At 55.5% G+C, this 12161-nt stretch overlaps 1 protein-coding gene across 2 annotated transcripts in view; it reads right to left on the bottom strand.

The window, feature by feature from the left end:
- PXDN (peroxidasin) overlaps positions 1 to 12161 on the bottom strand; it is a 101734-nt gene that overhangs the window by 44301 nt on the left and 45272 nt on the right. The window contains exons 4-7 of one of the 2 annotated variants that reach the window (XM_039477059.2): positions 10519 to 10590; positions 7044 to 7115; positions 6612 to 6683; positions 2965 to 3134 (exon numbers count right to left, since the gene is read on the bottom strand). In XM_039477059.2, the coding sequence (XP_039332993.1) occupies positions 2965 to 3134; positions 6612 to 6683; positions 7044 to 7115; positions 10519 to 10590 (386 nt within the window). The remainder of the gene's footprint in view (positions 1 to 2964; positions 3135 to 6611; positions 6684 to 7043; positions 7116 to 10518; positions 10591 to 12161) is intronic. The other variant, XM_074393418.1, reaches the window with a different exon arrangement.

A 12161-nucleotide genomic window follows, 5' to 3' on the forward strand; every position in this document is an offset into this window, starting at 1 on the left:
CAGCCATCACAGGCCCGCAAAAGCGCCGGCCTGGCTTCTCTACAGCCCGTCCACGGTGCGGTCTACACGGTGCCCACGCTCAGGGTGCCACGTCCCGAGCCCGAGAGGCAGGCTGGCTCGGAGCTGGCAGTCGAGCCCCTATGACAGCCTTCAGCGTCCCCTCAAGGCCCTTCAGGACAGCCTAACACCTGTGCAGAGTGGATATGCCACAGGTCACTATTTTCAGTGAATAAAAGAAAAAAAAAAATACTGCTCTGTAGACACAGCATCCCTGAAAGAACAGATCTCTACCAGGCCGGCGGCAGACACCAGGGCTGGACCATCTCCCGGTCTCCTCCACCGCTGCCCGCCCTCGCCCTCCGCCCTGGGCCAGGGGAAGGGCCTCTCCTGCCTCCGGTGCACCCGCCCCTCCACACGGCTTCCAAGGAGCCATCGGGCTCCCAGCCTCCCGTCCCTGGTGGCTCCACTCCGGAGCTCCAGGCTTGTCCGGGGGCGGCCGTCTCCACAGCCCCCTGCAGCGGCCATGAAGGAACCGCGCTGAGCGGAGCAGGGCTCGGCTTCCAGCTCTGCCTCGTCACCTCAGCCTGCGGCTCCATCTCCGTGTGCGTGCTGTGAACATCACAAGAAGAACCACCACATACAGGTGTGCACCAGTGTGCGCGTGAGGGCGGGCCCCAGCGAGTGCGTGCAGCGGGGCACACGGGAGGGCGGGCGCCAGTGAGTGCGCGCAGCGGGGCACACGGGGGGGCGGGCCCCAGTGAGTGCGTGCAGCGGGGCACACGGGGGGGGGCGGGCCCCAGCGAGTGCGTGCAGCGGGGCACACGGGAGGGCGGGCCCCAGTGAGTGCGTGCAGCGGGGCACACGGGGGGGGGGCGGGCCCCAGCGAGTGCGTGCAGCGGGGCACACGGGAGGGCGGGCCCCAGTGAGTGCGTGCAGCGGGGCACACGGTGGGGCGGGCCCCAGTGAGTGCGTGCAGCGGGGCACACGGGAGGGCGGGCGCCAGCGAGTGCGTGCAGCGGGGCACACGGGAGGGCGGGCGCCAGTGAGTGCGTGCAGCGGGGCACACGGGAGGGCGGGCGCCAGCGAGTGCGTGCAGCGGGGCACACGGGAGGGCGGGCGCCAGCGAGTGCGTGCAGTGGGGCACACGGGGGGGCGGGCGCCAGCGAGTGCGTGCAGCGGGGCACACGGGAGGGCGGGCGCCAGCGAGTGCGTGCAGCGGGGCACACGGGAGGGCCGGCGCCAGCGAGTGCGTGCAGCGGGGCACACGGGAGGGCGGGCGCCAGCGAGTGCGTGCAGCGGGGCACACGGGGGGGCGGGCGCCAGCGAGTGCGTGCAGCGGGGCACACGGGAGGGCGGGCGCCAGCGAGTGCGTGCAGTGGGGCACACGGGGGGGCGGGCGCCAGCGAGTGCGTGCAGCGGGGCACACGGGAGGGCGGGCGCCAGCGAGTGCGTGCAGCGGGGCACACGGGAGGGCCGGCGCCAGCGAGTGCGTGCAGCGGGGCACACGGGAGGGCGGGCGCCAGCGAGTGCGTGCAGCGGGGCACACGGGAGGGCGGGCGCCAGCGAGTGCGTGCAGTGGGGCACACGGGGGGGCGGGCGCCAGCGAGTGCGTGCAGCGGGGCACACGGGAGGGCGGGCGCCAGCGAGTGCGTGCAGCGGGGCACACGGGGGGGCGGGCGCCAGCGAGTGCGTGCAGCGAGGCACACGGGAGGGCGGGCGCCAGCGAGTGCGTGCAGCGGGGCACACGGGGGGGGCCGGCGCCAGCGAGTGCGTGCAGCGGGGCACACGGGAGGGCGGGCCCCAGCGAGAGCGTGCAGCGGGGCACACGGGAGGGCGGGACCCAGCGAGTGCGTGCAGCGGGGCACACGGGAGGGCGGGCGCCAGCGAGTGCGTGCAGCGGGGCACACGGGAGGGGGGGGCCCAGCGAGTGCGTGCAGTGGGGCACACGGGAGGGGGGGCCCCAGCGAGTGCGTGCAGGGGCGCTGACTCTGCTCAGCCCTGCCATTTACTTGCACCCAACAGAAAGGCCGTGGACCCCACTGGGGCTGCCAGCAAGGGCCCCCGGATCGCTTCCTTCCGTCTCCCCAGCATTCCGCAGCCTGGGTCAGGAGTCTGGGGCGGCTCGGCCCAGCTCTCTCCCTGCTCCCATGTCATGTGCACGTACGTGTGTGTGGGGATGCTGTATGTATGTATGTGTGGATGGTGTGTATCTGTGTATGTGTTTGTGTGTGTCTAAATGGCATGTGTGTGGATGGTAAATGGTGTGTGTGTGGATGCTGTGTGTCTGTGTATGTGTGTGTCTGTAAGCGGTGTGTATGTGGATGGTAAATGGTGAGTGTGTATGTGTCTGTGTGGATGGTGTGTGTCTGTTTATGAGTTTGTGTGTCTGTAAGAAGTGTGTGCGTAGATGGTAAATGGTGTGTGTGGATGTGTGTGTGTGGATGTGCATCTGTGTGTGGATGGTGTGTCTGTGTCTGTGTTTGTGTATATCTGTAAATGGTGTGTATGTGGATATGTGGATGGTACATGGAGTGTGTGTATGTGCATGTGTGTGGTGTTTTTGTATGTGTTTGTGTGTGTCTGTAAGTGGTATGTGTATGTGCGTGTGTGTGTGTCTGTGTGTAAGTGGTGTGTGGGGATGGTAAATGGTGTGTGTATGGATGTGTGTCTGTGTGTGTAAGTGGTGTGTGGATGGTGTGTGTGTGTGTGTTTAAATGGTATATGTGTGGATGGTAAATGGTGTGTGTGTATGTGTGAGCGTGTGTGTGGATGCTGTGTGTCTGTGTGTGTGTCTGTAAGTGGTGTGGGTGGGGATGGTAACTGGTGCGTGTGTGTGTGTGTGTGTGTGTGTGTGTGTTTGCTGTGTGGATGGTGTGTGTATATGTGTGTGTATGTAAATGGTGTGTATGTGGATGGTAAATGGAGTGTGTGTATGTGCGTGTGTGTGCATGTTGGGCCACTCACCACAGTTCAGCTCTTCTGGGGTGATCGTTGCCACGGAGCGTCCCTGGATGCGTCTGGGATACTCACAAGTGGCCGCTGCCTGTGCATTCCCAGACTCTGCGTAGGTTTTCAGCAAATCCGCCAACCACAGGATTTCACAGTCGCAGTGAAGTGTGTTTGAGTCCAATCGCCTGTGGCAAGGAAGACACATCTGGTGAGACATGGGGCTGGTGGATCTGTCCACCCATCCATCAGCCAGGGCTTCCAGGTCCTGCATCAGGAGACATGTGCCAGGCCTGTTGGGCACGCAGCATCGGGCTGGGACACGTCTCATGTGGTGGAATCCAAGCCCCTGTGCCCGACTCAAGGAATGACGTAGAAACACACACATCACCAGCAGAGCCCGGGGTGCACAGTCCCCTCACCGCACTAACTGGAGAGGCGTGGGTGGCATAGGGCAGGTGCATACCCAGACACAGGGTGTCACGTTCAAGGTGAAGGAGTGAGCAGGTGGCACAGGTCCGGAAAGTTTGTGAAGTAGACAGAGTGGGAGCCACTCACAGAAGTCAGTAACATGAGAACCACCGTCACCCAACACCCATCATCACGGGCAGGACGGTTCTACACCAGCTCACTCCGTCCTGAGCCTGCCCAGGGAAGTGTCGGGGGGGCTGCGTCTCCCGGCTGGTTCACACCTAAGTCTCCTGAGGTCCAAGCTGACCTGGACAGTTTCTGGTGAACACCACATCCACCTCAACAAGGGGAACACGGGCAGGCTGTGCCCGCACCCTGGGAAAAGCGCTGTCTCTGCACGTAAGGAAGAAGTTGTCTTGGGGGCAGAGGAGTTCCAGGTAGCAAACAGGACAGGAGCCGGAAGACGCTGGCACTGGACGGGAGATGGCCAGGTGGGAAGGGGTCCCCAGGCCCCTCCGGCCTGGGTGGGATTCAGTCTGTGAGGTGGGAAGCTGGCAGGACACACACTCTCTAGCTTTGCTAAGGGTCTCTGCCCCCCTCCGCCTGTTTTTTTCCCTTGTTGCCCAATAAATCCCATGTTCCTCGCTCTTCAAATAGTCTGTGAGCCTGTATTTTTGTGGCCATGTAGCAAGGACCCCATCTTTAACTGAGCCAAGGAAAACTCCTGTAACCGACGTGTTCACATCAGCCCTCCGGGAGGCAGCCCCGAGTGGCCGCCCTACAGAGGGGGATGGGATCCCTAGACGTGCTCACCCGGGGCTGCAGGGCGAGGGCATCGCTAGGGGCCGACGCTGGCTCCATGAGGGAAGGGGAGGCTACACCTCCCACCCAAGGTTCTACGGGACATGAGCCCAGAGGGGACAGAAACACGGAGCTGGCCTCACGACCAGAGCCACCCTTTCCCCGGTGAGCAGGTACACAGCTCTCAGGGGAGGAGGCCGTGAGGGGACAGCGTCAGCCTTGTGCCCAGGGCACCCAACCTGTGCCCACAGCTGAAGGGCAGCACAGAACCACGGGCACAGGGCGCGACCCAGATGGTAACGTCAGGTATGTGGCATCTGGCCAGTCGGTGCTGGTGGAGTGAGCCACTCAGAACACCTGAGGAAGCACAGGACCCCGCGCCCCCGCTCCGGCCCCAGCCCTCATCTGCTCTGAAGGACAGAGGGCTATTCAGGAGGTCTGGAGGGGCGGGGCAGCTGGGGGCCCGGGGATCCCCAGGGACCTGAGGTTCGAGACTGCTCCCTCCGGGCAGAGAGTGGCCAGGACGCAGCGCGCCCTCTGGGCACAGCTCTGTAAATCTATCACAGAATCTCAATCTGGGGTGTTTGAGCAACTTCAGTGACGTGAGGAAACAGGAGAAGCGGACCTTGCAAGACACCCAGAGAGAGGCTGAGAACGGAGAGAAGGGAGCTGTCAGCACGACCCCGGCAGTCACCAGCTTGCCCTACACTTGGCTGCTTTCTAGAGCATCCCTCTGGTGATTTCTTTCTACTCTGTTATCTATCAGATACGGAAGTTTTCATCCCATCTTCCCACCCAGGACGGAGGGTTTGGTTTTTTGTTTTCTTTTGAGATGAAGTCTTGCTCTGTTGCCAGGCTGGAGTCTCGGCTCACTGCAACCTCTGCCTCCTCAGTTTAAGCGATTTTCCTGCCTCAGCCTCCCGAATAGCTGGGACTACAGGTGTGCGCCACCACGCCCAGCTATTTTTTGTATTTTTAGTAGAGACAGGGTTTCACTATGTTGGCCTGGATGGTCTCAATCTCTTGATCCACCCGCCTCGGCCTCCCAATGTGCTGGGATTACAGGCACTGTGCCCAGCCCAGGATGTAGTTTTTAGTTTAGCTTGTGATATCTTTATCCTAAAGGAAAAAAAAAAAAAATCACAAACAGTTTGAAGGTCTGTTTTACTCCACTTTCTTTCACTGAAGAGATAAAACAAAAGACCACTCTGGAGTCAGGCTTGTTTCTGGGCAATTTCTGTTTCTTTCTAGGTTGAGTTCACTGCATACACTCAGTAATATCTAACTGAAATAATGGCTTCAAGACCACAAAGGAAAACACCAAAAGAAGTCACAACGACTAAAAACACCTTAATAATAAGATATTACCCAGTATTAGGAAAAAGCATATTTGGAAGTCTTAAAAAACGGGTGGAGGCCGGGTACAATGGCTCACATCTGTAATTCCAGCAGTTTGGGAGGCCGAGCCGGGCGGATCACCTGAGGTCAGGAGTTCTAGACCAGCCTGGCCAACATGACGAACCCTGTCTCTATTAAAAATGCAAAAATTAGCTGAGTGTGGTGGCCGCCTGTAATCCTAGCTACTCAGAAGGCTGAGACATGAGAATCACTTGAATCCGGGAGGCAGAGGTTGCAGTGAGCTGAGATCGTGCCATTGCATTCCAGCCTGGGCAACAAGAACAGAAATCCATCTCCCAAAAAAAAAAAAAAAAAAAAAAAAAACAAAGAAAGAAAAAAAGAAAAAAATGGGTGGAGATCAGCCTCCTTAGTATACTGCAAAAAGAAACAGAACACAGTACAGAAGTCCTTTCTAGATTGGTTTTATTTCTACCAATAAAACACGCACTGTAATTACAAATTAATTGAATTTAAAGATGATTTTTTAAAATGTTGACTGGACATGGCGGCTCACGCTTGTAACCCCAGCACTTTGGGAGGCTGAGGTAGACAGATCACCTGAGCTTAGGAAGTCAAGACCAGCCCAGGCAACATGGCAAAACCCTGTTATTAAGTAACAAATAAATAAAATAAAAAAGAAAAACAAAAAAAAAAACCCACAAAATTATAAAAATTAGCTAGGCATGGTGGCATGTGCCTATAGTGCCAGCTACTCAACTATCTGGGAGAACTGCTTGAGTCCTGGAGGTTGAGGCTGCAGGGAGCTGTGATCATGCCACTGCGCTCCAGCCTGGGCAACAGAGCAAGACCCTACCTGAAAAAAAAAATTAACGTCTTCATCGCCTATAAAAGAATTAACTGCCTGCCACATTTTCTGAGCCACGTGTTTTCCCTTTTGTGTTCTAATGGATTCAATCCATCCTCCATACAGACTCATTCTTTCCAAATCAGATTGTTATCAACATTTCACAATACTTGAAAAAGAAGCAGGCTAATGGGTAAGAGAGAGAAGTAAGGCTTTGCAGCAAAGGAAACACAGAAGGTGCTATACTCACAGTCTCTTCATAGATTCCAAGTGATTGAACGTCCCTGGAACTAAATGTGTAATCCGGTTGTTATGTAAAAATCTGTTGAAAGAGGTTTTACAACAAACCAATTTTGAAAGATATTTCTTAAAATAGCAAAGGATATAAGCAGTCAAATATAGATCAGCTTTAAAACATCTCAGTGATTACGTGTATTCAATACAAATGAATTTGAAAACAATGTGGTCTACTCCAGCAAAGAAATGGACTTGTTTCCTATTTTATCAATGCATTCAATTAAAGAGAAAATTATAAGCCCTATTTCTGAACTGTTAGACAAGAAATACGGACTTTACATGGAAACAGTTTTCAGGTGTTTAGTAGAGAGTGACATTCATCTCAGGCCAGTGACTGAGGCCAGGGCTCTGTGAATGGAAAGGTGACGAATTAAACAAAACTCACAGCCTCTCAAGCTTCGGGAGATGCTGGAATGACTCTGGATCCAAAGTTTCTATCTGATTAAAGTGCAGGTATCTAGAGGAATTAAAAGAAAAAAATAACATAACTTACAATTGAATTTATTTTCTCAGATCCAGATTTTTGCTCAAATTTTTTTTCTTTGTCATTTCAAATTCAGATATCAATAGGTGGCTCGCTAGACTTCCTACACTGTGTGGAAAATACATAAAACAATGAAATGATTCGATAGACATGAGCACTGGTCTCAGACGTGCACCTAAGTGCCTGGGCATGGGTGAGCGGGGCCTCGAGGTGCTCACTGGGCTCCTTTATGCCTCGTAAGAATGGCAGTGCTGACTCAGCCCAGCCACTGTCACCTCCAAAAGATACGGGAAAAAGCAAACATCAAAAGCATAACTTCAATGATAGCACATACATAAACAGGTGACTCCTGTCCCTCAGATCTTCTAACTTGTACATGAATGTGGCAGGGGCATTATCGCTTCGGCACAGAGTATATTGTCAGATACGAAGATATCCCTCAAGACCACGGAGGAAACACAAAAAGAATGTCACCCGCCCTTCTCCACCAGTCCTGTGGTTAAGTCAGAGGGCGCCTTTCCTCGGGTGCCCCCGGGTACCGAATACCTGGGGTTTCTGTTTCTTTCCATGGCACATGTCTCCAAACTTCTACAATTTACACCTTTCGCTATAGCTCATTCTTTCTCATGTTTCCTGAATACGAACTTTCTCACTTTGAAAAGTGGGTTTTTCCTCTGAGGTCAAACACAAAGTCAGGCCTGTCCCCGGAGTGCTCTGCTGGGAGACCCCCTCCTGCCCATTCAGGCATCTGCTGCGACCAGCACGCATTTTAAATGACGACTTGTCTTCAGGAGGCCAGCGTGAGTGACAGAAGTGGCACGCTCTTGGCGAGTGGTCATTCTAACGCCACAGGAAGGAAGTGTCCTCAGAACACACGCCCGAGAATGAGGTCTGTGGGCACCCTGAGACCACCGTCACCGCCAGGGCACCAGAGTGCGGCTGCCACCACCCACCCTGTCCCCGCGCCAGCTCCCCAGGCAGCACCCGCACAGGCCACGCTGACTCTCTGCGGCCACCTGCAGCCAGAGGGCCCCAAACGCAGACCCTCCATGCCCCTCCCCAGGGTCAGGTCTGTGCCCAGCACTCCACGCACGAATGGGAAACTTGAGGGAAGGAAAAGCTGGAGCAGGAAGAAGGGGAAATTGCTGTTTGTGAGCATGATGGGCGGGCACATGACGTGGGGCCCAAGGGAGGCAGAAACCGACAGAATCCTTGGAGCCTTGTCTCTGCCAGCGGCACGCTGACAGAGCGCCTGTGGTTTTTTGGGGTCCTTAGCCTTTCGCAGCCCTCGCCAGTTGGGGGTCAGATGCGAGACCTAGGCATCACTACTCCATGGAGGTTGTGAGCTGCCCCGTGAGGTTTCAGGGCCACAGGCCGGGTGGAGCACCCCAGGCAAAGGCCAGAAGGAAGTGGGGATCTCAACCCCACAGAGAGCGGAGGCTGGCCAAATCCCTCCACCCACACTCTGCAGTGCAGGCTGAATAGGGGCACATGGGAGCCCCGCTGCACAGGTGCTAGAGGAAATACGGTCCAGGGAGCACAGGATCTTAGAGGGCCTGGGGCTCCACACAGCCGGGGTGCCTTACACCCCTACCTGAACAGCTGAGGACACAGAGAGCCACAGATAGGAAATGACTCCCCAAGGACTCTGAGGTCAACACTGAATTGAAATGCACGTTTCCCGACTGGCCGGGCGTGTTTTCTGACCTGTGTCCACAGCTTCCTAAGGAGCCTTTCTGGATCAGTCACTCAGTGCCCCCAGGGGCTGCTCTGCAGGCTCCAGGGAGTCCCACATTCCAGCTCCCAGCGCCACTAGGAATGAATGTTTTCAACAGTTCCAGGCTGTAGAGCAGATCCTAGGAGGGGTGCAGGTAGCCAAGGTCCGCACAAGCCACCCCCCCGCCCCGGACACACAGCACCCGGCCAGTCTCTCACTGAGGTCTAGGTGGGCCTGCATATCTCCTCCCCAACAGCTCCCTGCCTGAGGGTGGGGGCTGGGCGGCCCTCGGGCTCACCATACAGCCTTCACTGCATGGAACCCAAGCTGCAGCACCAGAGATCCCAGCTCACCTAACCCTGGGTGCTGAAGGCAGCCTGGCCAGCTCAGGAAGCTCTCCCCAGCATCCAGAAGTTTCTGGAACACCTATTTGGTGATTCCCCGACGCCCTTCATGTTCAGCCTCATTTCTGCCCCGCCTTGCCCTTTTCTTCCTTAAAAATATCACTGGACGCACCCAGCACAAAGCCAGATGAGCATCTCCCGACCCACTCAGGATCTAAGAACGGTCTGTGATGAAGAATTTCTCACTCCCACCGAGTGAAATGCTTGCTGCATATGAGAACTGGCTCCTTGGCAAGCTCTTCCTCATCTGGGGGTTCCCTGGGTACGTCCACGTGTCTCTGCAATGAGCTGCACAGTCCTTGTCTGTACGGACAGACAATCTCTTCCCAAAGCTCCCCACGCGTGTCCATGCTCACTTGAATAAACACACACTTCGGGAAACACGAGCACCGTGGTCCTCAGGGCGCTAGGTCCCCGAATGGTCTCTCCCCGGCGCCGCCTGGTCTCAAACACGCTGACAACACTGCTGTGAATGGTCAGCCAGTGGCCAGCAGCTGCGTCGGGAGGACGTCAGGCCACATCACAGCCGACAGCTGCCTCCACCCGCATTCCTAAAACCAGGACAACTTGCAACTCCTCAAAATGGGCTCGGCTTGCCGAGAGAAAAGTGGCCGGCTGAGCAAACAAACCAGAACGAATCCTCCTTTTCACAGGACCTTCTCATGAAAAATCAACATGCCGACTTCACGGCAAAGGATGACGTCACGCGCGGCCACAGAAACCAAGAGCGTTTCATCACACACTGCCCACGCTAACTAGAACTACAAGGGACGAAAGGCTGTCCTCAAATAATGGCATCGTAATGGGAGACATTCAGCTTCATGCATTCACAGTCACACTGAGGAGCAGTGAGGGCGGCAGAGAGCCCTCCCTTCCCTGGCACCCTGGGCATTTCCCCAGTGAAGGACGCCTGGATCGGACTTGTGCGCCTGCCTGTCTCTCCCCTAACATGTGACACGGGTTCCCTCAAGCCTACTGTCCTTGGTGTCAGGAGGGCATGGCCCAGGGACTGGTGCCACCATGGGGGGGACCAGCGATGCCTCCTGAGGGTGGGCGGCGGGCTGGCTGGGTGGCAGCCGGGGTGGGGGGCGAAGGACCCGCCCGTCCCTGATTTTCCGTCTTCATGCACGTTCTCCCGCACCTCAGGCAGCGCAGTCATGCATCATGCAAACAGCAAGCTCAGAGCACTGGACCCTACGGAGGAAAGGAGCCAGGTGGCACCCAGGACTCAAGCGCGAACAGCAGGGGCACTTACAGTTGCTCTAGAGAGGCAAGTCCCTTAAACGCTTGCCTGTCAATTGACTGGATCTCATTCTTGTACAGATAGCTGAAACAAGAAACATTGGGGAGCATTAGCACACAGACAGGAGGTCAAACTTCAGACGGAAAAGAAGACTTGCATTGACACATGGAGACGGTTTCAAAATGAACGGCTGTATTCGAGTGCAAACCGGCCGTCGGCACCGTGAGAACACCGCCTCTCCCAGGGACTTCCCTTCCCTCAAATCTCAAGGGGGCCAAAAGCAACCAGTGCCACCTGAAGGTGACCAAGCCCTGCTATGGGTTTTTCAGGTAATCCACAGGCCTTAGACGACAGCTAATGAATTGCCCACAATACATTTGCTTCAAAGCCTTAAAAAGAAAACCATTTTCCATGGGCATGTATGATGCATTGGTTGTAAGATTCCGTAACTGATATTCGACATGTCTCTAAAATATCTAGAAATAATTTGGGGAGTAGACAGTATGAAGACCGAATGTCTCTTGAATAACTCACCGCTGGAACCATTCTTACAAAACAGAAGCATCAGAGGCCTATCGGAAGAGCCACACAATTGGCCTGCTGCTGGTTCCGTATAAAGTGGTTGAAAATCTCAATAGAAGAATCCTATTTGCTAACATATTAACTTGGAATGTCAGTGTCTATAAATCGAGCTCTTGGAATACGACCACCCTCGCTCACTCCATGCCGCCTGGGGCTGAGCGGTCCCGGTGGAGACTGCCGCCCACAGAGGCCTGGTCCTGCACAGAGAATGTGGGCCAAGCCTGACCTGACGGATGGAGGCTGAGAACTTCCACACCAAAGTTTCACACTTCCAAAAAGAGCCACGAAGCCACGTGCGTCGGACCCATCCATCTCGGACATGACATGGGTTCGGCCAGCTTGCCTCACACACAGGGCTGGGCCAGCAGCTTGGGGGTCCCCAAGAAGGCTGTGAATCTGTGTCTGTGCCCAGACATGGGGATACCTGCTACTACCGTTCCTTAGAATCCCTGGGCTCCATCTCTGATACAGAAGACGGGCAAGTCAAAATCCACGCTCTTCCTACTTTTCAAATTCAGGCAGACACGTCCCTTCGAAACTGATGGCTTAGGGCTGGGTTTCAGCTACTTGCTGCACTCCATAAACAACATTTTTTGTCTTAATGCTTACAATATTAAATAACTCATATCCAGAAGGGCCCAGGGTTTGACTGTAATGTGATTAATAAAGTCTGGGGCAGGATCCAGTTTAACAGGACCTGCACCGCCAGCCGGAGTTCTTACAGCCCGGCTAAGCGGATCTCACTTCCTCCCTCGGTGCAGATTTGCAGAGCTGATCTCATCAGGAGTTACAAGCCTTCACACGAACTGACCAGAACTCCCCAGCGACCCAGAGCCCAGTGCCCGCAGCAGAGCCTGGCAAGGTCCCCACTCCTCCAGGTCGCAGGCGTGGGATCCTCGAACTCCCACTGGACGCCTGGGTCTCAGTTTCTTCTGCTCTAAAACGGACAGAAACCGCTTAGTATATATATAAAGCTCTTAGCATATGGCCCTGTACATATGAACGGCTGTTCACATGTGTATAAAGTGGTGGGAGAAAGCAAGTTTAAATGTAATTTTCTGTGCCCATTTCTT

The sequence above is a fragment of the Saimiri boliviensis genome, chromosome 1 (genome assembly GCF_048565385.1).
Source record: "Saimiri boliviensis isolate mSaiBol1 chromosome 1, mSaiBol1.pri, whole genome shotgun sequence".
Classification (NCBI taxonomy): Eukaryota; Metazoa; Chordata; class Mammalia; order Primates; family Cebidae; genus Saimiri; species Saimiri boliviensis.